The 24,155-nt window shown below is 51.0% G+C and overlaps 1 protein-coding gene across 3 annotated transcripts in view; it reads right to left on the bottom strand.

Annotated features, from left to right (window-relative positions):
• Positions 1 to 8,171: 8,171 nt before the first annotated feature.
• RFTN1 (raftlin, lipid raft linker 1) overlaps positions 8,172 to 24,155 on the bottom strand; it is a 208,212-nt gene continuing 192,228 nt past the window's right edge. For all 3 annotated transcript variants that reach the window (XM_042956971.1, XM_007087353.3, XM_042956970.1), the window contains 3 exons: positions 21,668 to 21,771; positions 19,064 to 19,145; positions 8,172 to 9,534 (listed from right to left, as the gene is read on the bottom strand). In XM_042956971.1, the coding sequence (XP_042812905.1) occupies positions 9,154 to 9,534; positions 19,064 to 19,145; positions 21,668 to 21,771 (567 nt within the window). In that variant the 3' untranslated portion in view covers positions 8,172 to 9,153. The remainder of the gene's footprint in view (positions 9,535 to 19,063; positions 19,146 to 21,667; positions 21,772 to 24,155) is intronic.

Below are 24,155 nucleotides of genomic sequence, written 5' to 3' on the forward strand. Positions count from 1 at the left end.
TTTAGCCATTTTTTTTAGAATGGTGTGTTCACATTTTATGTCCACTTTGATATCTTATGGATTTGTAACTCTTTATAAAATAGAATGCATGCTAATCTTTTGTCTGTATATGCATTGCAAATATTTTCCCCAATGTATTATTTGTCCCTGAATTGTTTGTTATAACTTACACCAGAGTTTTAAATTTATATATAATCACATATTTTCCTTTGGCTTTTATGGATATACTTTCTTCTGATACTTTGGCAGGTCTTTAATCTATTGGAGATTAATTTTTGTGCTTGATGGGGGATAAGGATCTGACTTTTTCATATGGCTCTCCAGTTGCCCATCACCATTTATCAAATATTCCACACTTTCCCCCAGTGGTTTGAAATGCCTTCTTTATCACATATGAAACTCCCACCTACAGATGGATTTTTTTTCCCCTAGACTCTCCGTTCCATAGGTCTATTTATTTGTTCCTGCTCTGATTCAACACTGTTCTAATTATTATAGCTTCTTAGTATATTCTGTGTTTTCTTTACCTCCTTTTTTTTTTTTTTTCCCAACCTCTAGATTATTTAAACACAAAGGTCTTAGATGTAGCCATAGAGGTTCATTTTCACAGATAAAGTAATAAAGGAAAAGGGATGGGAAACAGTAACTCTGGAGTTCACCTGAATTCACTGGTGGTCTAGATTTTGGCTAGAGTTCTATTATCAAATGAATACTACAGGAGCACTTGGCATTTGACAAGACATTTGTTTTAGCTCATTGAATTAGCCACAGTGTCTGTGTGAAGTAGGCAGGATGATCAGGGTGAAGATGCTGTTCCATTTTACCAGTAAGGGAAATGAGACTGAGTGGTTGGATGGCTTGCCCAAGCTCACATGGCTGACAGTGACAATGCGTGACTTATGAGTCCTCTCCACAGACTCGGCCCTGACCTTGTTCCAAAATCCTCCCCACTCATTAACGGGGTAGACTTGCCTCCCATTTTTTTTTTTTTTTTAAAGAGAGATTCATTTAACCAGAACACTCCATTCCATTTTAGTGAGATTTAAAAAAAAAATCCAACCAAGCCTGTCTGTCCTTAGGGACTATAGGCACCTAGAGAGAAGAAAGAAAGAATGGAACAAGTTTAGTTGGCTGTGTAGTAGGGTGGAGAGAACAGGGTGCCAGGCATCGAGAGACCTAAGTCATCCCTGTTGTACAGCTTCCTGCACGACTTACTATGTCCGTGACCTGCTCTCCTGATCTGTCAAGTGGGTAGGACTACACAACCTAGAATCACTTTTAGCATGATCATTCTGCAATTTTCCTGATGGAAAAAAACGGGCCTTAGAGATCGAGTGGAGCGGAGGTTGGCCATTCTGAGGAGAGATGACGAAGGAGGGTCTTAACTGTCTTCAAATACTTGATTCATTGTTGCAATTACTGTTGTTTGCATCTCCAGTGTCGACAGAATAAGAAGAAACTGCCTTGGGCCGAAGCAAGGGAAAAGTTTGGTTTGATATAGAGGACTTCTGCACTGTGGTACTGATTAAATTCTGGAGTTGGGGCTCAGGAGAAATGGTGGATTCACCATTAATAAGAAAGAAAACTGACAACATTTTCCTGTTGGGGCTTAAGGTGGGCTGGACTGAGACAGCAGCTGAATTGATAGCTCCCTGGCTTCGTGAAAAGAAGAGTTTTCTCAACAGTTAGCAACTTAGGCATTTCGGGATCCAGGCCCTGACAGGCTTGCCGGTTGTCCTTCCTTCTCAGATGATTTTCTTGTTCTCTTTGCTGAAGAATCAACAAGAGAAGAGGTACCCAGGATTCACAAACAGAGGTTCATTACAGGAAGCATTTTAATGCTCACCCTGATAAGTGAAATCTATTTCTTACCTTCATTAAACCTTCATATTATTTAGAGGCAGCAGAAAATCCAAAGCCATACTGAACTTTATGTCTAGTGAGCAACACATTTAAATACAGAAGTATTGATTACTAAAGATTGTGTTAGTTACAGCGAGGAAAGCTTGCTTCCTCTTACCTGTCAACCAACGTGGGATCCATGTTTTCAAAACGTCTCTGGATTGAATGAGTCCTTTTACTCCATTTCTAAGACACAGTTCCCACAGTGGACAGCCTTGGCTATAATTGTAGCATTGCCATTACAAATTGTTTTAGGCTCTGTCCTTCTGACCCAAGACAAATAGGTCCCGTTCTACAACCTATGACTTACCCATGGTACCTCCCCACCAGCTGCTTCTGTTTGTCAACAGCTTCCTCCCTCCAGAAATTAAAGTCCTATTCTTTGGGTCTTAAGGGAAGTATCCAGACTCATGTTTTAGTGACTTTGTAGAATCATGTTGAGTTAGTCATTCAAATCCTGAAAACTAATCCACAAGAGGGTTTCTAGAAAAGTTTTGAACGATGGCAGTATCACTGCAGTATTTGTTATTCCGAGGAAATACTTTTATTTCATTTTATTTTTTTTAAATATTTATTTTGAGCAAGAACGGGCAGAGGAGGGGCAGAGAGTGAGGGAGAGAGAGAATCCCAAGCAGGTTCCGCCATGTCAGCGTGGAGCCTGATGCGGGGCTTGAACACACCAGCTGTGAGATCATGACCTGAGCCAAAATCAGGAGTCAGCTGCTTAACTGAGCCACCCCAGACACCCCTATTCCGAGGAAATACTTTTAATAAGGACAGTCCTCACTGGTTTCTGGTAGGGCTGGTAGCTTCCATACCTCCCTCACCGGTCAGTGCAGAATCCAGTCGATTTTTGCTCCTAAATCACTCTCAAAGCTGACCCTTCCTCTTGCTCTCTACTGAGGGGAAAACCACCCACACTCCCACCTGCACTAATGCACCAGCCCCCCTCTGCATCCTCTCTGGGCCCCCTGCACACCTTTCTCCTTCAGCAGCCAGAGAGATCTTTTAAATATGCAAATTTGACGTCATCTCCCTGTTTAAAACTGATCAATGGCCCCCCATGACTCCTACTGTGAGGACAAGAATCCTTACCAGGGTTCACGAGGCTCAGCTGCCTCAGGCCCTGCCCATCCATCTCTGTCTCGAATCTCATCGTTGCTACTCCCCACCCCTACACACACACACACTCTGCGAACCTGCTTCGATTTCTTTCAGTTACGTGGACATAAGCTGCTTCCTTCAGAGCCTGCTCTCACATTCTTCCTGTTCAGTCTTGCTTCCTCGTTGCTAACGTTTGTATATAGCACTTCCCTTGTGCCAGACGCTCTCTAAGCACTTTGCATACACTCACTTCATTCTCGCTACGGCCTCTACCTCCCTTTTACAGATGAGGCAGCCGAGGCACAGGCGGGTTAAGTGACTTGCCCAAGGCCACCCAGCTGGTAGGCCGCAGAGTCCGGGTTCTAGCGGGGCAGCGGGGCTCCAGTCTGTGCCCTGAGCTGCGAGGCACACTGCCACCCTGTGGACTGCTCACCTGACTGCTTATCCTTCGGCGAAGCCTTCCGTAAGTGGGTGACCTCTCCCTGTCGGTGCCTTCGCGGCATCCCGCCCTTGTCCACGCCACTCCCCACAGCTACGGCTGCCGGTGCCGGAACCTAGCGTGTGTCGTAAGCCCGAGGGAGCCGGGATGGGGGTCGGTCTCGGTCTCGTTCACTGCTCTCTTCCCAGCACCTAGCACTGTGGTGTGGGCCTTAAAACCGCATACGTGGGGCGCCTTGGGGGCGTGGTCGGTTAAATGTCTGACGTCAGCTCCGGTCACGATCTCTCGGTTATCAAGCTTGGGCCCTGCCTCCCGCTCCCTGCTGTCGGCGCAGAGCCCACTTGGGATCCTCTGTCCCCCTCTCCCTCTGCTCCTACCCGCTCGCTCATTGTCTCTCTCTCTCTCAAAAATAAGTAAACATGAAAAACAACAACTACCTGTGTGTGCGGAGAATGATCCCTCGTGCAGTAGAAATGCACCCACAGGGGGGCGCCTGGGTGGCTCAGTCGGCTGAGCGTCCGACTTTAGCTCAGGTCATGATCTCACAGTTCGTGGGTTCGAGCCCCACATCAGGCTCTCTGCTGACAGCTCAGAGCCTGGAGCCTGCTTCGGATTTTGTGTCTCCCTCTCTCTCTACCCCTCCGCCACTCATGCTCTGTCTCTAAAAAATGAATAAACCCTAAAAAAAAAAAAAAAAGAAAGAAAGAAAAGAAAAATGCACCCACAGGTCTGCCACGGCCCGGCCGCGTCGGCAGGGAGATGCCACACCCTACTGTGTCGCAGCGGCTAGGGAAGCGAGCACCTACCTGGCAGGTTCAGAGAGCAGCTCTCGACAACCCGGAGTGAGCTTAGTCTGGCCACAGAAATGATCTCTATCAACAGGAACCTGTGGTAAACATTGGCTTTGCTTCCTTCCCTGGCAACCGTCACCTCAGAAATCCCAGCCAAAGACTTGTTGGGTCCTGTCTTTAGATCTCACGTCCACGTGATTCCCTGTTCCAGACCCTGGGGACCAGGTACAGGAAAACCAGACTCTCCCGAGCTCATTTGGGCAGGTCGCGGAGCCGGCAGAGCGCTCATCACCCGAGGTGCAGCCGGCCCCGCCCACGCAGTCAGCTCCAGCACTTTCGGCGGGACCCTTGGGAGACCCGACCCGCTGGCATGGCTGGGGAGTCGGCGCCAAGTCACCTCAAGGCTGCCGCCTACGGCCCCCGTCTTTTCTCCTGCCGCCTCCCACCAACCCTTTCCTGAGCCTTCATTCCCAGCTGCCGCTCTGGGCCCACTCGGGGTGGGGGCCCGGAGCCCAGACTGTGCTGCCCCGCGGGGTCTCCCGGGGTCAGCCAGGCCCCGCCCGCCCGCAGCGTGTTGCCTGAGTGAGGAGTTTTGGGTGAACGTGAACCTCCTGATAAACACTGCGCCACCCGAGAGCTCTTCCTGAAACATGTCTTGTGGCTTAAAACCGGCCATGATTAATATGTTTGGAGAACTGATAAAATGTGCTTCATAAGAAGTGAATTAGAACGTCTCGTCCTAGTGTTTTCTTGAAGCTGGTCCCATCAAGCACAGCTCAAGTGAAGTATGATCAGCTTGGAGATTTGAAAACATTCAGACAAGGACTGGACCGTGCTGACCGTATTGTTACTTACAAACCACTAACAAATACGTGAAGACTTTGAAAAACGTTATTAGACTATTTCTGTCAGGATGGGCTATGCTATGCTTCTGTAACAGATAAAACTTATGTTGTCAGTGGTTTAGCATAGCTCATTTTTTTAAAATGTTTATTTTTGAAGGAGAGGGACAGAGCAGGAGTAGGGGAGGGGCAGAGAGAAAGGGAGTCACAGAGTCTGAAGCAGGCTGCAGGCTCTTACCGTCAGCACAGAGCCCGTTGTGGGGCTCGAACTTACGGGCTGTGAGATCACGACCTGAGCCAAAGTCGAACGCTCAACTGAGCCACCCAGGCACCCCTAGCATAGCTCATTTTGATGTACTCTCACGTCATGGTCCATCTTGAACTACGCCAAGGGTGTTGGGAGGGCAGAGGTGGCGTGAGGGGCTTTGTAAAGGTCAGGCCCAGAAGTGGCCTGCACCACATCTGCTCATCTCCTGTTGGCCAGAACCCAGTCACATGGCCCGGAGTGCAGAGAGGCTGGAAGTACGGGAGTCTGTGGGCACCGGCTGGGCATTGACAGCTTCTACCACCTTGTTACCGGACGGCATTAGGATTCACTGACAACCACACCAAGCACTTTGCACACGTCGTCTGCATACAAAAATCTAATGAGGTGGGGGTCGACCCCATTTCACACGTGGGGACACTGGTGCTTGGAGATGTGGAGAAATTACCTGGAGATTACATGCGTAGGTTAGCATCCTAACCAGCCGATCCAAAGCCCAGCTGGGCTTTTCCACCAAGGGGAGCCCGATGTCGAACAGGCTCACTGCTTCATTAACATGGGTGTCCTTAGGCTCTCCGTGTGTCTTCTTTGACCTTGTGGCCATGTGCGCTTGAGAGCACCACACCTGAATGGCACTCCTCCCCACCCACGACCCTCCCCTGAACCTCTGGAGGTGAAGAAAAGGTCTTGAAAAATACCCTCCTGGACTTCGGCTCAGGTCATGATCTCACAGTTTGTGAGTTCGAGCCCCGCATCGGGCTCTGTGTTGACATCTCAGAGCCTGGGGCCTGCTTCGGATTCTGTGTCTCCCTGTTTCTCTCTCCCTTCCTCTCTCTCTCTCGCACAAATAAACATTAAAAAAAATTAAAAAAAAAAAAAAAAGAAAAATACCCTCCTGGCCTAAGACTCAGAATTTAAGCCACAGCTTCAGAAGAACTTCTCATTTGTTCCTGGGAGAGATTTTTTTTCCCCCTTCCAAAAACCTCTTTCCACAGGCAAACCAACTGGGCCGAAGAATGAACAGAACCCTCCACGGCAGAGTCCCAGTCCTTCCCATGAGGCCAGACTTGGCCTCCCCTTCTCGTGGTGCCTCTGACTCTCTGGAATGTCCCATTGAGCTGGATGGCAGTGGCAGCAGGGCCATCAAAGTCACTTAGGCCCCCACTTAAGTCACCTGATCACCCCCAGAACTCCCCGTTCCTTCCAGACCTGCTGTGACAGATGCATAGGCTGCCATGTGCACAAGCCTCCTACAAGCCTCTGCAGCTTTTCCTGGTCACGAGGCCTCATCTGGGCCAACGATGGACTTTCACCCTATCGGCAATCATAGGAGAGTAACGTTTCCTTTGGGAATCCCGCTGCTTGAAAGACACATGGAGGATGTCGGGGTGGAGTGTCAGGGTGTTGGTTACTTACTTTTCGTAAAAAGCATTTCATTTCACAAGGAACAAGCTGTGATTCAGCTCACAGCAATCCTGTGGCCAGCGACTCTCACCCTTGGTTGCACCATGGAATCCACAGCGGGGTTGCAAACCCGGTACCCAGGCCACTCCCTGGAGCAGCCACTCCAGTCTCGAGTGGGACCCAGGTATCAGGAATTTTTAAAGCTCCCCCAGTCAGTATGAGAACTGCCTCAGGTAGACTAATATTTTGCCGGATGTCAGCACGAGCATGGAAAAGCCGGAAAAGACAAGACATTCAGGAATTACTTGTTAGCCTGGCGCTAGGGTCAAACCCCCTGAGGAATTCAAATTAGCTACAGTCACTTTCAATTGTTTTCCCATAACACATGCAGCCAACATACATGTCATTTAATTATTGAAAAACGTACCTACTGCTGAGTGATACAGGCATCCACCTGAAGGGGTGCATGCTGGGACCAAACGCCTTCCAAAGTTGTGAGAGATGGGCATTGTTTTTGTCCCAGCCTCTGCGAACTACTGCATTTTTAAAAAGCCGTGACCCTCGAAGATATAAGCCAAGAGATAATTTTTAATATCAATGCTGTATAGATGTTCTTGGGTATAACTGCAGAAAATGTCATTTTTAAACTGTTGCCTTCTCTTTGAACAGAGCCTTCAACCTTTTTTAGGGAAGCTCTGGGCCTCGGTGGTGGAAGTTTGTTCAAAAACCAAGAGGAAAACAACTGGGGCACCTGGGTGGCTCAGCTGGTTAAGCGTCCGACTCTTGGTTTCAGCTCAGGTCACAACCTCACAGTTTCGTGGGTTCGAGTCCTGTGTCGGGCTCTGAGCTGGTGGTGCGGAGCCTGCTTAGGATTCCCTCTCTCTCCCTCTCTCTCTCTCTGCCCCTCCCCAACTCACGCTGTCTCTGTCTCTGTGAAAATAAATAAACTTTATAAAAAAAGAGGAAAACAACTGTACAATGTGGCTGTACAGGGTTTTCAATTCTGCCCTACAAAATATAGTGTAAACGTGTATTTCAGCAAACTTGCAAACAGAGAAGAGACTTGCTTCATGAAATAATTTACTTAAAAGTCTGGAAACATGCATAGAAGCCGAGGTAGGGCTTTTTGTTTGTTTTAAAAGTTGTTTCCACCACCCCGGGCAATAGGGAGTGGCTGTGCCCTGCCTCACCTGGTGACACCTGAATCCCACTTTCCATCTTTCTACAAATGACAGGAAAGCACAGCGTGTTTAGCTGGCTCTGCTGTTTTCTACAGGAGCTTCATTTTCTTCTCCAAAATCATCATGCTGCCAGGAGTCAGAAACTTACATAAAGAATGAATGGGGACTGTGGAGTCGAGTCCTTTGGACATGAGGCTAGACAGGCTTTTCACTGTGACACAATATTCAATGCTCACAATGCACTAAACTCATAGATGATTTATTGCTTTAAGTAACTAAACAAGAAAGAGAAGAGAAAGGCTGTTGTTTGGGTCAAGACAATCGGCATTCTCTCTCCACGGTTCACCAGTTGCAACTACTTAAAGCCTTAACAATACTTTCTGGACAATATAAACACGTGATAGCATACATGGAAACAACTTGGCCAATGATACACTGATTAAAATAGCACATAACAAGAGCTCCCAACCAGTCGGGTTGCCCTGAAATGAAAGAAGGAACGTGTGTTCAGATAATGTGCTGAGTACAAATTCTTTAAAAAATTTTTTGGCATTGATACTAATACAGAATACCTTCTTGGAAACTCTGCAAGAGCAGGTGTACACACAGAATTACCTCTTCATTTTCAAATTACCAGTATCTATGGGAATACTTCGAGAAAAGCCAGGAGGTGGGGCACCTCCCCTCCCTACTGTCATTTTCCTTGTCAAAGCAGCAGGGCGTGTGGGGCTTAGATGGAGGAGGGCACCTGATGGGCTCCGGGGGTTGTTACATCACCAAAGAGCCGCAGAGAGCAGCGGCGGATGTAAAATGCACCCCCGGCAGGGTGTGGGAATGAACAGTCTTGGTTTGTAGCCAGGGAGGTCCATGGATGGACCTGACTCGAATGCTCCCTGGGGAACCTGGCGGTGGTGGGGGGGGGGGGCGGGTGGACACAGGCACTGGATGGGCCACTCCTTCCCATGGGACTGGGAAACAGATGAAGAAATAACCTGACCTCTTGCATTCTAACACTGGGGCATTACGACACATTTCTAATGGATGTGCAGAGACCAAAACTGTCAGGGACCCGGCCCTCAGAGGGCCCGGTGAGCTCACGAGAAGAGGTCAAGCCAAGCCAAAGGGTAACACGTGACGCTGGGGCAAACCAGCCCCCCACCCAGATGGCGGCACGGTGCCTCCGCTTTGCCAGCGCATCAGGCGTGCAACACCAACCGCTCAGGACTCAGTTGTCCCCCACTGTCTCGGGCTCTGCGGCCACTTCCTGGGCGCCTCCCTCCCTGGCATCCTCTCTGGGATGGGACTGCTCAGCGCAGCCCCCTTCCGGGGCCCCGTAATGACCCGCAGGACCGTTTTGCACAGCCCCACCCTCCACACAGAGCTTTCCTTCTGTGATCTCCTGGGCGGGGACCTTCAGCTCCTCGGACGCCTCGTCCTCCTGATGCAGGCCCGGCACACAGTTTCCCATGTCTCCGGCTTTGGAAAACTGGTCTTCTAAATTCTTCTCATTTTCTTCTGCTTGTCGCTTGTCTCTGGTGCTGAGTTTGCCTTTGGACTTCCTCATCTGCCTGTTGTGCATGTCTTCTCGGGAGAATCGCCACTGGAACTAGAAAGCAGAGAGGATGGGGATAAATCAATGTTGTCTCTGTGAACCCAGAGCATCACCCGACCATCTGCTTGCGTGCGCAAGCTCTTGTCTGAGCAAGACACGATTCCCAGCACTCCTGGAGCAGAGTGTTACCAGCAGCAAACTTGAATCATGGTCCACACACATCACACCCACCCTAAGAGCCTGTTTGATGCCCTCCATGCAGTGTATTTCATTTACTTATTTTTAAATGTTTATTTATTTGCTTATTTTTGACAGAGAGAGTCAGAGAGAGCAAGCATGTACACAGGGAGGGGCAGAAAGAGGGAGGCACAGAGAGTCCCAAGCAGGCTCTGTGTGCTGTCAGCACAGAGCCTGATGAGGGGCTTGAACCCATGAACTGTGAGAGCATGACCTGAGCCAAGATCAAGAGTCAGACCCTTAACCGACTGAGCCACCCAGGCGCCCCCATGCACTGTATTTTAGTTGTGGATTTCAGGGGACTCTGGGGATGAGGGGGTATGTCTTTCAGTTGGCTCTGGGAGAGGAGGTCCTGAAATCCTATTATTTGGAGAAGCAGAATGGGAGAACACACAGGGGCCTGCCCCTCCTATGAGCCACGGTGCTGGCTACTTGCTTCCCTTCTGAGCAGGCTGTGGGCTACCAAGCACTGGGCCCACACTCTCACCAGATCTCCCGGATTAGAAGGGCACAGAATATGGGGCCAGCCCTGTGCCGTGTGCCCCACCCTCCTGTCCCAACTCAGAACTCCAAAAGGCCATCCCAGTTCCAGGGCTCCCCCGTGGGTTGGCTAATAAAGCCACTGCTGTGACTGCATCGTAGCCCGTCTTTCCCCCTGCCCACTCCTGTGCCCTCCTTTCCCCACAGGTGTTCCCCGGGGCACCCCCGCCCCTAAAAATTCCTCCACCCAAATCTATCAAAGGCTGCTTCCTGGGGAGCCTGACCTGCAGCAAAGCATTTCCCCATGTGGCAGGGAAGTCAACAGAGGCTTAGAGAGGACAAGGTCGCACAGTCAGTAATAGAGCTGGACAAGAACGGGTCATGTGGAAGATGTGGCGTGAGACTTCCTGAAGAGTCTCTTCGCCATTCAGCAGCCCGATTTCTCACTCAGTGGCCCAGCGTTCTCATCTATACAATGGGACAGTAACTCTAACCTAAGTCAACGTCAGGCAACTGGGTTTTCTGTAAAAACAACGTTGGCGACTTTTTCTGGGAAAGGCAGATAATAAATATTCTAGGCTCCGCAGGCCATATGGTCTCTGTTGTAACCATTTGGCTCCACTGCTGTATCGTAAAAGCAGTCATAGCTAATATGTCACGAATGTGCGCGACTGTATTCCAATAAAACCTTATCTACAAAAACAGGCGGTGGGCCACATCTGGCCCGGGAGACAAGCCCCCATTTGTCAAGCCCTGCCTTAAAGGGTATTGATGTGGATTCAATCTGTGTGATGCGTCTTAGCACCACGACAATCCATGTAAATCTTAGCACACACCTGGGATATAATATACCAGATACGCTGCTGCCATGACTGACGCTAGAAGTCAATTCCATCGGGTCAAGGCTGCCAGCGGTCTTATTTATACCTGTATCCCTGGAATACAGCATAGAGTCGGCACTCAAAACCTACTTGTGGGGTGAATGGATGGAAGGACGACAGAGCCCACAAGCCGAGCTACTCCTATAATTCCAGAGTCAAAACCTCGCTTGGGTGTAGTGAGGAGGCACTGGTGCATCTAGACATTATTTCTGGTCACTTTCCAGAGAGAGAAACTAATTTAAGGAAGGAAAGAGGGAAAATTTTCAAAGTCCCGCTGAGCCTGCTGACTACACGAACTGCCCCAGAGGAAGCCAGTTTGAGAGACTGTGCTGGGAATAAATCTGGGCAAATGAGCTTGAGCAGACAGGGAAATACGAAGGGTGTGGAAGAGAATACTTGGGTCACTGTGGTTACAAAAGAGGGATGGGTTCTGTGCGCGAACAGCCCAGCAGAGACTGTGGCCTTCTTCCACACCCCAAACATACGGGGTGCTCTCAGTCTTCCTGAGCAAAGATCCCTGTGACCTCTGCCATCCTGAGGGGTACCTATGCCCAGCATGGCCCCCACCTCAGGGAGGGGCAGTCCACTCAGTGGGGCCTGGGTCCCCAGTGCTCACAGAGTCAGATGCCAGAGACCTGTGCGTGGTAAACACTTAGGAGGGTGACAGTCACAAAATCTTGAGCAGGTACCAAGCCCGGTTGTGAAAGACACAAAGGACGCGAGAGAAGCCCCCAAAGGAGCGAGAGCTGGGCAGGTGAGGCCAGAGTCAGGACCCCCAGGGACAGAGTGGTCTCGCCAGGAAGAAGAGCATCATGGAACTAATCTGGGGCAGGCACAGCTCTGTGACAACGGTACCATAGGGTGAGTTTTAGTTTAAGTTCCCACGATGGTCACTGCCTTCTATTTCAGTGGCACCACATAGTGTCACCTAATAGGGAGTTGAGGGTTAGGCACTCTGTGACTGAGAGAAAAGTAAAGGAGTTTTCACTGCTGACTCCTTGCTAGGCTGGAGGGGGAGCCCAGGAATGCAGCTGCACCATCAGTGGAAAATGATTTCTTAAGGCTTCGCCATGTTGTAAACAACCTAGTGCTTTGCTAGGAGAAACCAAACATGTGCTACAGGAATTTTTTTTCTTTTTTTTTGTTTTTAATCTGCCACCTTTGTGTAGTTTTCAGTGGTGGAGCCCTATTTCCTCAAAATATCCGCCTACTCGCGGGGTTCTGAGATTGAACACATCATGGGGGTTCTTGGATTTAAGAGTTTGGACAACACTGGTAAATGTGAGTATTTCATCAAAGTAGAGACAACAGAAAGAAGTACCTGTTGAGGTTAGGCTTTAACATCCATCCTGTCCTCCTCGGCCCTGCCCGCCCCCCAAGTCCTCAGATGAGTTCACCTATGGTGTTGGATGCGTTTCCCCGGACACTCCTGTTTGGGGGTTCTCTCATATTACACCTGACAGACTGACAGACTTCCCTCTGGGATGGTTTGAGCTTCCTGCACCCAAGCCATGAGCTCCCACAACAGAGTCCTTTTGCAGGCGGGGTGACGCCTCGGACCCCTGCCCCAGTGGTGCCCACTTGGGCAGAGACTGCCACGCAGACATCTCAAACCTCATACCCACCAGGGCAGGATGCTGACTCTGGACCTGAGGACCACTGATGCCGCCCCCAACGGCAACCTCCGAGGCTCGTGGGCACGGCACGATCGTGGTTCATAACTGCTGCCTTGTCACAGGCTGCTGCTGCTACGTTTTATTTCCAATCAAAACAGAAGAGCCTTTTTAAAAAATCAATGTCCCCAAATTATTATCTGCATTTTGCATGTTTTTTTAAAATTTTTTTTTTAACATTTACTTTATTTTTTTGAGACAGAGAGAGACAGAGCATGAACGGGGGAGGGTCAGAGAGAGGGAGACACAGAATCCGAAACAGGCTCCAGGCTCTGAGCTGTCAGCACAGAGCCCGATGCGGGGCTCGAACTCACGGACCATGAGATCATGACCTGAGCCGAAGTCGGCCACTCAACCGACTGAGCCACCCAGGCGCCCCTGCATTTTGCATGTTTTTAGAAACAGGCCAGGTAAGCCTGCCTGTATACAGTACTTGGAGAGGAAGCCAGCTATCAGGCAAGTCGGAGGAAGCTTCCATCCACGCTATAGTGGATGCCAAGAGCCCCCTCTGCAGCTGAGCAGTGCACAACCCTGGACGATTCTACCTGTGCCACATTCTAGCCTCGACTCTTGTCTTCTAACGCAAACCCAGCTATTCTCTCAGCGCTGCTCTTGGTAACTAAACAGAACTTCCATGCCTCTCCTGGAAGTCCAGCCACATCTAGTTTCCTGTAGAAGATCACATTTTGTTGATTCGCTATAATCCGCCAGGAGAACACCGGCCGCTTTCGCCGGGAACCAGCTGGGGCTGCTGGCATTGAGCTGGCGAGAACTCTCCCAGCCGTTTTCTGTCCTTCTTGGTCATCACAGGGAAATCTGTCAAGCCAAATGCCTTCTAGGACTACACTGTTTTCTGTGTCCCCAGATGGGCTGTGGTGATGCCACTTGTTCCCCAAGCTCCTGGGGGGGGCACCCCTCCACATTTGTCACGGGTGCTGCAGACAAGTCCCGAGGAGGTCCTGACTCAACTTTTCCCTTGTCCTTCTGTCCTTTGTGGGGGCATTCTCATGAAGCGGGGAAATAGCAGGGGCCAAAACTCAGGGTCTATATCATCTGAAAGCGAAACGTACCAAGCTGTGAAGGCAGACTGCTGCAGGGTACCTGCGGAGGGAAGTACAAGCACACACCGAGGTGCCTACCGCGTATCTCACGCGGTGGCAAGGTTCCCATTTCCCTGAATTTCCAAAGCACTCCTCTCACTAATCACTGTTAGCACTGTTGTATAGATGAGCACACAGAGGTTCAGAGAGGTTGAGCAACTTGCCCAAAGTCACACAGCTAGCAAAGAGCAGAGCTGGAATTCAAACGCAGGTGTCTCTGGCTCCATCCACACTACCCTTCCAGCTTCTCATTCTTGGCAGACGAGAGGCTTTAGGCTCTTGCTGTAGAGGTCAGGGAGGAGAAGAAACAAAGGGAGAGGATATGCACCTTTGGAATGGTTAGCCCGACACGTAAGGGCCTCAGCTTTCAGACAGTACAATGTTAAGATGCACCTGCTGGGTCAGGCACTTGACTCGTTAGGCCGAGTGGTTAGCTAATGGAAGTCAGATTTAACTGCCATTAAAGATACTTTGTTTTGACTTACTTAAAAAAAGATCTACACTGAAGCCTCCCTGACAGGCCTATTTTTTAAAAAATCAATAATGATAAAAATTGAATGGCAGTCCACAGGTGAGCCAAGAAAGGACCCTAAACTACTCCCCTAAGACATCGGCCCTCAGACTTGAGCAGACGTCAGAATCATCTGGAGGGCTCCTGAAACCCATCACTCACCCCATCCAGCATGTGCAACCTGGAGAGAGGAGGGAAATTTTGCATTTTTTTCTAACTTGTTTTATTTTTTAAAATTTACATCCAAATTAGTTAGCATATAGTGAAGCAATGATTTCAGGAGTCGATTCCTTAATGCCCCTTACCCATTTAGCCCATCCCCCCTCCCACAATTCCTCCCATAACCCTCAGTTTGTTCCCATATTTATGAGTCTCTTCTGTTTTGTCCCCCTCCCTGTTTTTATATTATTTTTGTTTCCCTTCCCTTATGTTCATCTGTTTTGTCTCTTAAAGTCTTCATATGAGTGAAGTCATATGATATTTGTCTTTGACTAATTTCGCTTAGCATCATACCCTCCATTTCCATCTGCATTGTTGCAACTGGCAAGATTTCACTCTTTTTGATTGCCAAGTAATCCTCCATTGTATACATATACTACATCTTCTTTATCCATTTATTCATCGATGGACATTTGGGCTCTTTCCATACTTTGGCTATTGTTGATTGTGCTGCTATAAACATGGGGGTGCATGTGTCCCTTCGAAACAGCACACCTGTATCCCGTGGATCGATGCCTAGTAGTGCAATTGCTGGGTCGTAGGGTAGTTCTGTTTTTAGTTTTTTGAGGAACCTCCATGCTGTTTTCCAGAGTGGCCGCACCAGCTTGCATTCCCAGGAAATTTTGCATTTTTAACAAACTCCCAGGTAAGGCTGATACTGCTAGTCCACGGGCCACAGTGTGAGAAGCACTGAGCTAAAGAGAAACACAGCCCCCAGCTCTGTCCCCCATGGAGGGGTTTCTTGTCTCCCTCCCATCTTCACCGGGCTCCCTTCCTAACCTGGGCTTCTCCTCCTCCTTTAAGCTGAGGATAATCTCGGGCTTTAACAAACAACTGTTGTTCCAGATCCCAAGGCTCAAAAAGGCCACCCGTGGGACAGCTTTATGGGTTGCGGATCTGAGGGGAGGTGTGTAGCATTCAGATGCTTAAAGGCAGGCGGCCCAGCCGGGAGGACGGATTCCTTATCTCGAGCAGTAGTGGGAGAGCCTCTGAACAAGTTAAGCAGGCTTCCCAAGCCAGGGTGTCTGTGGCACTCTCGCGTGCCGCCCGCTGGTGCCCATACCAAGAAGGATCCAATGAGCCGTCCGTGTCAGCGATAACTGCAGAAGAGAAAGAAATCCCTCACTTTATAGCAGTGTGTGTCCAGAGCTCCGAGCGGCAAGGGCTAATGGATTTAATTCGCACATTTTAAAAACTGTCCGTTATCTGCCTCCACTTCAAGGAGCGTTAGCTGGAAGGAAGACTTCTGGTGTGGCAGAAATCACCTATTACCTTGGAAGGAGTTTAATTATTTGCTTTGAGAGCCACACTCACACACAGACAAAGAGGCTTCTTCCAAATGCCGAAAAAGTCCTGATTGGAGAATTTCCTCCACTTTGCTGATTAAAAGAGGACTCAATATGCTGTGTCCTTGCTGTGCCAACCTTATGGTCCCTCTTCTTCGATTTCAACCCATACGTAATAAGAATGTCCTGGGCTCAGACGTTTCATTACTCATTTATTGGTTCAACAGATATCTGTAGAGTACCAACTAAAAGCCAAGTACTGGGCATGTAAAAGTCAGGAAAACAGGGCTTTGCTCCCATGGAGTTAATGTCTGACTCTATCAGCAGAGGACAAACTAATGATCACAAATAATTCTAGACCAAAAGAAGAGTTCTGCAAGACAGGAATGTGGTTATTCCCAATGTATTACAAAGGAAGAGAGCATCTGAAGCAGAGGTAACCGTCAAAGCAAAGGCCCTGTGGCAGGAAGGGACACAGAAGAGCATGAAGGCCACAGTAGGTGGAATGCAGAAAATGGGGGTGATGGCACAAGAACTAAGAAGGGCCAGATCACACACAGTCCTGTGGCTATCGCACTGTAGATTTCCACCTTTATGTTAAGACTCACACAAAGCTTTAAGCAGTGGGGTGACATGATTCAGTATGCTTTTTTCTTTTCATTGATTGATTGATTGATTAAGCGCGAGAGCAAGCAGGGGGTGGGCAGAGAGAGAGGGAGAGAGAGAATCTCAAGCAGGCTCTGTGCTGTCAATGTGGAGCCTGATGCAGAAGCTTGAGCTCAGGACTGTGAGAACGTGACCTGAGCCAAAATCAAGAGTCAGACACTCAAGTGACTGAGCCACCCAGGTGCCCTGCAATATTCTTTCTTAAGGATCACTTTGGCTCCTGATGGAGAATACAGTTGAAGGGGAGACCGGTTACCGAGGATTAGAGTTGTTGAGGTTTGTGATGGCAGAGAGAAGGGGAGGGATTCAAGTTTCTGTCTTGAGGATGGAGTGACCACGGCAACAAGGAGACGAGGAGTCAAGGATGAGCCCTGGGTGGGTGGGTGCCTCTGGACAGTGGAGGTGCCCTTGTTCTAGACAGGGGGAGGGGGATAGCCAGATCACAAGTCGCTCTGAGATGCTGAGTAGTGACGGGGCACGTGGAGCTGGGTTTCGGGCAGAAGCGAGTCCTGAAAATGCAGGTGTAGGAGTCATCACCTCGGAGGTGGGGAGTCAGATTTTTCACTCTGGGGATGAGTGAGATTTTCTAAGGAAGAGATTAGGGAGTGAGAGAGAAATGGGGCTAGGTTTGAACCACCTAGTGGAAAACCAGGATGGTGTGGGGTCAGCGCCAAGAGAAAAGGTGCTTCAAGAGGCAGAAGGCAGCCAACAGCATCAGTCCTGCGAGGGCTCGATGGGAGTTACTGCCATGAACGTGGGGGCACCCAGACCTCAGTGGGAGTAGGATGCCGACCTGAGTCAGCCGCTGGAAGACTGGCCAGGACGATGAAAGGGGGACAAGCCATCAGGCCGTAAAGTCCCCTCTCTGGGGCTCTGCCCGTGAGGCGACCTCTCCAGGTCACACAGAAAACAAGCGCTGGACGTGACCCAACCCTATGAATGGGCAGGAGATAAATAAGTCCTTCAAAAGAGAGAGCAGCCGCCCAGATGATTGCGGCTGATTGGGGCGCAAGTTTCTCCTGATCACGAACTAGATGACTCCATCCTCAGGACTTTCCTGACGGAAGCTGCTCCACTTGTTACAGCAGCTTTAAAACTCTACCTCTAAAATCTCCTGCTTGTCGCCCTCTGTGAGCCCCACAGCCTTTGTACCAAAATCAAACCACACGTCTCTCCTCTGGGATCCAGAAAATGCAGCACCACCTCCCTCCCTTAAGGGCAGAGCTGGCGTGTTTTGGTGTTTGATGGAGGCCTCGCCTGTGCTTTTGTTGGATGTCACTGTGAATGCACACGGTCCCCAGGAGCCTGGGGCAAAGCTGCAGCTGACAGTGGTCCCGGGAAGATCCATCTTCCAGCCGGCGGCTGACTGCTCCTGGTGGTTAATGGTGGCTTCAGCGGTTGCCTTCTGGTCCTCGGCTGCCGTCACCTGTCACATTAGCATCTTGGAGCGGAGACAGAGACCTTCCTCTGCATTCTACACCATCTGGCTTCAGGTCGCTGTTTCCTTGGCGTTCCTCCCAGGACCCTCCCTCCCGCCCCCCGGGTTTGCTGGCTGGTGAGGGGCTGCTACAATCTGTCCGTTGCTTGTTGCTCCTGTCCAGGCTCCGTGTCCAAAGGACTCGAGGAACTAACAGGGGAGCACGGGACGGTGCCAAGCGTGAGGAGCGGGGCGGGTCCACCAGGCTCTGCCAGGCAGCGCTGCCTTGGCCAGCAAAGGTGGCTCAAGCTGGCTTCGGGTGACACCTGACTTGGGCTTTGACACACTGACTCGCTCATCTCTTCCTGAGTAAATGGTGAAACGCCCATGGGAGAATCACCCACCGGCTGGGGCTGGGAAGCATCAGAAGTATCTGACACAGGGGAAAGACTTGGGTTTGACTTCTGGAAACGTGGGAGAATTTCTGAGAGCAGCCACAGGCTCTCAGCACGGCTGTTTCCAGGCCGGTTCACGCGACATCCAGTGAGGGAGAAAGGCCCCTGGCCATCCCCTGGACAGCCTAGCCCGAGGGTCCACTGCCACAGACTGCGGCTGGTCTCTGTCCACACCAGCCGCTGCCACTAAGAGGCCCTCGGGTCGGGGCACGCCAAGAAGGAGCCCTGGCAGGGTCCCTCCGCCAAAATCACCAAACTTCTGATGTCCTGACGGATCCAATGGACTGCGACCAGAGCTTGTAATGAGATTAAGATTCAGAGAAGCTGGGCATGAACTCAAGCCATCCTGCCCCCTGGTCAGATGGCAGCTGACTTCATGCCCCTATTTTTAGTTTACTGGGAATATCTGGCCTACATGAGTGTCCAGCAGAACTGTTCCACCCCACTCTCCAGCCCGACCGCAGGACACGACCCTCCAGTGTCCCCATCTGTCTGGCTTTGGCAGCCTCGGGTGTGATTCAGTTTGCCGCAGGGCTCAGGCGTTCCTCTGAGAGCCCCTGGAAGTTGGAGCTGACTGCCTGCTCAACTGCTATAGAAAATTCACTTGAGGATGGAGCCCTGCTAAGGAAAACTGGGGAAGGCAATCAAGGTCACTTACCTTTGATTCCTTCTTCTTGATTTTCTGAGGTAGACACGGTCTCTGAAGAAAGACAATCTGCTTGGTGGATACATTCCCCTCCCTGTAACACATGCAGAGTGGAGAATGAGTTGTTACACCTGGTGGCGGTAGGGGAGGGGACCCCAAGCCTCACAGATGTTTCTGTCCCTAACTTTGTCAAGGCTGGCCACCCGCAGAAAGGAAAGCTGCCACCAGACAGTGAGAGGTCAGGAATCAAGCAGCAGCCCCCTCCCAGGCCATCCCTGTCTTGCTTCCAGAGGGTTATGCTGGAGGCTCAACAAAAGCTTTGTGGGTGTCCCTGCCATACCAGCTTCGTTGCTGGAAACTCCCCTTCCTTCCCTCGATATGGAATAACAGCTGGCATCTTGGCCAAATGATGATAAACTGGCGTCTTTAGTGAATCTCAAGAGGTGGGAAGCCTCTTCCAAATCTGTCTTTGGTAATGAGCCACGGAGAGGTCAGATTGGCCCGGGATGGGTGGTGAGCTCTGCCCACCGGCCAGCCTTTACCGAACAGCAGGCACAGAGCCTGGCTGAGCAGAGGGGAGGGCTGTGCGCCCGATTCACCCTCGCTGGCAGCCCTCGCCAAGGCAGCCCGGCTCCTGCAGGCGCAGGTGAGGGGCTCTCAGGAGGGCCGCTCTTGTTTAAGGCGCAGTGAGTGCGCGTTCCTCTCGGACCCCACAGAGCTGCCTTCAAAGATGGCAGACGTATTTGTGAAGGTCACTGTTCTCAGCACTGCCTCCTTCTTCTGATCACTTTCTTAAATCTCTCTTTGCAAGTGTCTTCTCTGCTGAGGCAAGCGTCACTGCGTGGAATGTCAGAGGGGAAGGTGGGAGGAAACGAACGTATTTTGTGCTGGGGCTGGGCTGGGTGGTTTCACACACCATGGCTCGTTTAAGCCTCACCACAGAGCTCCAAGGAGTGGAAGCCCACCGCCTTCACAGTCAGGACACAGAAGCTCATTTAAGGAGCGGGCTTGGGATCACACAGCGAGGCTTCAAGCTCAAACTTGCCTGGTTCCATGTGCCCCCCACTCCACCGCGAGGTGGCATGTAGGGCACAGGGAAGTAGAGGACTGGGGTTGGGGTGGTGACTGAGCAGGTGTGAGATCTGAGATGGAGACAGAGACACCTGTCAGCACCCTCTGGGTTTAGAGAGCTGGGGCTTTGCGTGCAAGTCCATTCTCATCACGACTCTTGTCCTCTGGAATGGGTGGTGGGGTAGGCATTCTTCCCTCTTACGGACAAGGAAACTGATTCAGAGCAGCTCTGGGACTTGACCAAGACGGACAGTTACCAAGTGGCAGGCTCAGGACTCGGGTTCAAGTTTTCAGGCCACAAATGTAGGGTTCTTTCCACCCCTCTGCATCACCCCATACCCACAGGAGTCTTGGCCATGAGGCAGCATGGAGGCTCCCAATGGCCCAGGGCCCAAAGATGCTGCAGACTAGCCCCCCGCAGCGTGCAGTGCCCCACTGTAGCCCAGTGTCAGGAGGGGGACATGATGAGAGCCCAGATGCGTTCAGGGAGGGACCCTGGAAGGCACTGATCATCACCATCGTTCTCACCCTCAGTCTAGGCTCTGCGGCTGCACCGCCCTGCTGTCCCCCCAGATCGCCAAACTTGCCTCACGCTGGCCATCACCCTGTGAACACGTAGCAGGACTCGGGGAAGGTGGGACACTGAGGGTCACGGGAGGGGGCATCCCTACAGGTCAGCAAAGGGGCTGCCTGGCCTAGGAGAAGTGCCTGACTATGCAGACTGAGGTGCTAGTTAGTCCCAGGTTCTGCCACTTACTGTCTGTGTGACCTCAGGTATGTGACAGAGCCTCTCTGAGCCTCAGTTTCTTCATCTGCAAAATGGGAATCCTATCTATGCTTATAATCCCACAGGATAGTTAGGAGGATTAGTTTAGATACACCCAAAATACAGATGGAAGGCCTTTCAGGGTTAGTAACACCAGGACCAGCCCGTGAGCTGAGGGGACGGTGGGCTGAGCTCAGGTGGACAAGTGTCCCTAAATGTGAAACTGTAAGAAGTGCCTCAAGCAAGGGGCAAGACTGCAGGTCTTTACCTCCTCTTTGTGGGACTATTGACCAGGGCCCAGGGCTGTGATCTTGGCTGAGTCCCTTCAACTTCCCTGGCCATGTTGCCTCAGCTTAATAAAAGGATTCCACCTTCTAGGGGTTTTCTGAGGACTAAATGAAATTTAAACGCAAGGCACCTATCCAGGCCAGCACAGGGCACACAGTAGGGGCTCAATTTCTTTTGCACCTCAAAGCCCTGGGGCCCCTCAACCCGGGGGCTCATCTTTGACATGCCTGGCAGTAATGATTCACTGGCCAAGGCTCCCCGTGTGGGAAGAGGGGTGCAGGGGAGTGCTCTGTGGGGGTGGTGGTTAAGAATCTGAAATCCTGGTTCTGTCACTTCCTAGCCAGAGAATCGGAGTGACTCCACTAGCCTCACAGACTTGTCACAGGATTAGATAAGTTATGTGCATGAAGCACTTACTGGGAACAGTGTGCAGCACAGAGGAAGTGTTGAATAATGATAAGAAGAAGAACAACGATGACTATTATTGTTACCTGGTTGTCTTGACAACGGGAGTAGGTAGCACACAGGTGAGCTGCCAGCCATAGGCCGCCAGGGAGTTCAGCAGGGGCACGTAGTCTGTCTGCACCTCGACACCCTGGGGGAGAAAGGCCACTGTGAGGGCTGCAGTCGCACCATGTCAACACCTGAGTGACTGAGGGGGTGCTGTTCAGTAAAGAGGCGGGGGACGTCCTGCAGCCTGGAGGCCCGGCTCCAACGATGCTTAAAGATTTCAGAGCCAAATTGCCAGCATGGGATTTCTTGCTGGGCCGCAACTCAGTCTGTGCAGTCGGCAAGGAATTGGAGCCAAAGGATTAACGCATTCATTTGGGTTTATTCTTGTCTGGACAACTAGCCTCCTGTGAGTTTCACTGGAGAAGTGCAATCACCTTGCCTCAAAGCCATATTCATGACACCACACACTGGTGATTTCGGAGTGTGTCGTGGGGCATTAGACGGCATTTCATAAGTGATCATGTCGTTAGCATCATCCAGTCATGGCAGCAACAACACACACACACACACACACACACACACACACACACACACATGTGTGCTCACGCACACACCTGCACACAGGGAGCTTCACCTGTTATACATCCTGCCATAAAGGGATAAATGAGTGCTGCCTGTGTTTTCTGCGTGTGTCTGAGGGGGCTAACTTGCCTTTCAATTTAAAAACTCAGTCCTGCCACCACAGGGTGGGGGGCGCCCTAACTAGAGGCCATTGCCTTGGGTTCCTCATGCTCTCTCAAGGCAGCAGGCCTGATGCCTTACTCCTGGCTCCTCGCTGACACTGGAAGGTCAGCCCCCACCCTGCCCTGTGTGTACAATGGATTCCCAATCCCTGTTAGACTGGCTTCTTGTAGTTGACCTCAGAACCTCTCAAACCTGTGTCCAGACTCTTTCCAACTGAGGCAGCTGTGTGGATGCATCCGGCTAGTATTTCAGAGTGGTGGGTACAGAGGTAAGTGAAGGCACGGTCCCGCTGCTAGAGGTCACAGTTCACAGAGGCAACAGCACCCACATGCAAGTAATGGAAATACAGAATGGCCTACTGGCAGGGCCACGAAGCTTCGAAGGTCAGCAGAGAGGAAGGATACCAGCCATGGTCAAGGTGGGCTTCCTGGGGCCCAAGGGCCGGGCAGAGAGTTGACAGATGGAGTGGGGGAAGGGGCATCCGGGGGGAGAAAACTCCAGCATATACTACAGAAGGCCACATCGGGCCTAGAGCACCGAGGAAGGTGGGCTTCTCTTGAGGGAGGCACTGCTCAGAAGGGAACCATTGGTGGGAGTGGCTGTCCTGCTGGAGGCCTTTTGGAAATAGAACCACTCATCTGGCTGCTCTGGGCTAGGGGGCTGGAAGACAGATGAGCCCTACCTCTTCAAATGGCTTTTAATTTTTTTTTAATGTTGATTTATTTTTGAGAGAGAGAGAGCGTGCGCGAGCGTGCAGGTGCAAGTGGGGGAGGGGCAGAGAGAGAGGGAGACGCAGAATCCCAAGCAGGATCCAGGCTCCGAGCTGTCAGCACAGAGCCCGACGCGGGGCTCGAAGTCACAAACCGCAAGATCATGACCTGAACCGAAGTTGGGGTTCGCTTAACCGACTGAGACACTCAGGCGCCCCTCAAATGTCTTTTAAAACTCCTGTCACTGGGCACCCATCCCACCATGGCTACCAAGCCACCTGAACTCCTGGCAACGAATTTATCCTTTGGGAGCCTGTTTCCTCAACTGTAAAAAATAAGTCTTGGCCTCTGACAGTGGTTCTCAAAGTGCGGTCTCTGAGCCAGCAACATTGGGATCACCTGGGAACTTGTTAGAAATTTAGAGTCTTGCAGACCGCCCCCTCCCCGGAGACCCACCAGATCAGAAACCTGGGGGTGTGCCCTGGAATCTGTTTGAAGGAACCTTCTCAGTAGTTCTGATGTGGCAAGTCAGAGAGGTACTGCCCAGAGAATCAATTAGTTCTCTTCTGATGACAGTGAAGAGACTGCAATTCTATGGCTGAATTCCATCAGTTGTTACCTCCGAGCTAACGTTCCCCATCCTTCTCCTCTTGAGAAGGGTAAGTAGAGGGTTCTGAAAGGACCAGACCTGTAAGGGATTTGGGGCGAGGAAGGGGAGAGAGCAGGGGAGAAGGGGAGTGGAAGGATGGGAGGCTAAGGAAGGGGAAGAAAGGAAGGGCCTTAAAGGAGGGGGAGCAGGAAGGGAAGGATGGAAGGGAGGAAAGGAGAGAGGAGCACAGGTATAATCACTTGATGGGGGGAGGCGGTCAGGAGAGAACCCCGTTCTGACCCCTTCTCTGAAGCCCCCACCCAGCCAAGGGACGGCAGATGACCCAGTGACACCCCTTTCCGCCCAGCCCCCTGGGCACAGCTAGCTGCATCCCTCCTGCCAGGCATGGCCCTCACCACCTGCTGTGGCTGCTTTATCCTGACAACCCTGCCCCCATCTCTGCATTCCCGATTTCGAGAGGGG

The sequence above is a fragment of the Panthera tigris genome, chromosome C2 (assembly GCF_018350195.1).
Source record: "Panthera tigris isolate Pti1 chromosome C2, P.tigris_Pti1_mat1.1, whole genome shotgun sequence".
NCBI classification, from domain to species: domain Eukaryota; kingdom Metazoa; phylum Chordata; class Mammalia; order Carnivora; family Felidae; genus Panthera; species Panthera tigris.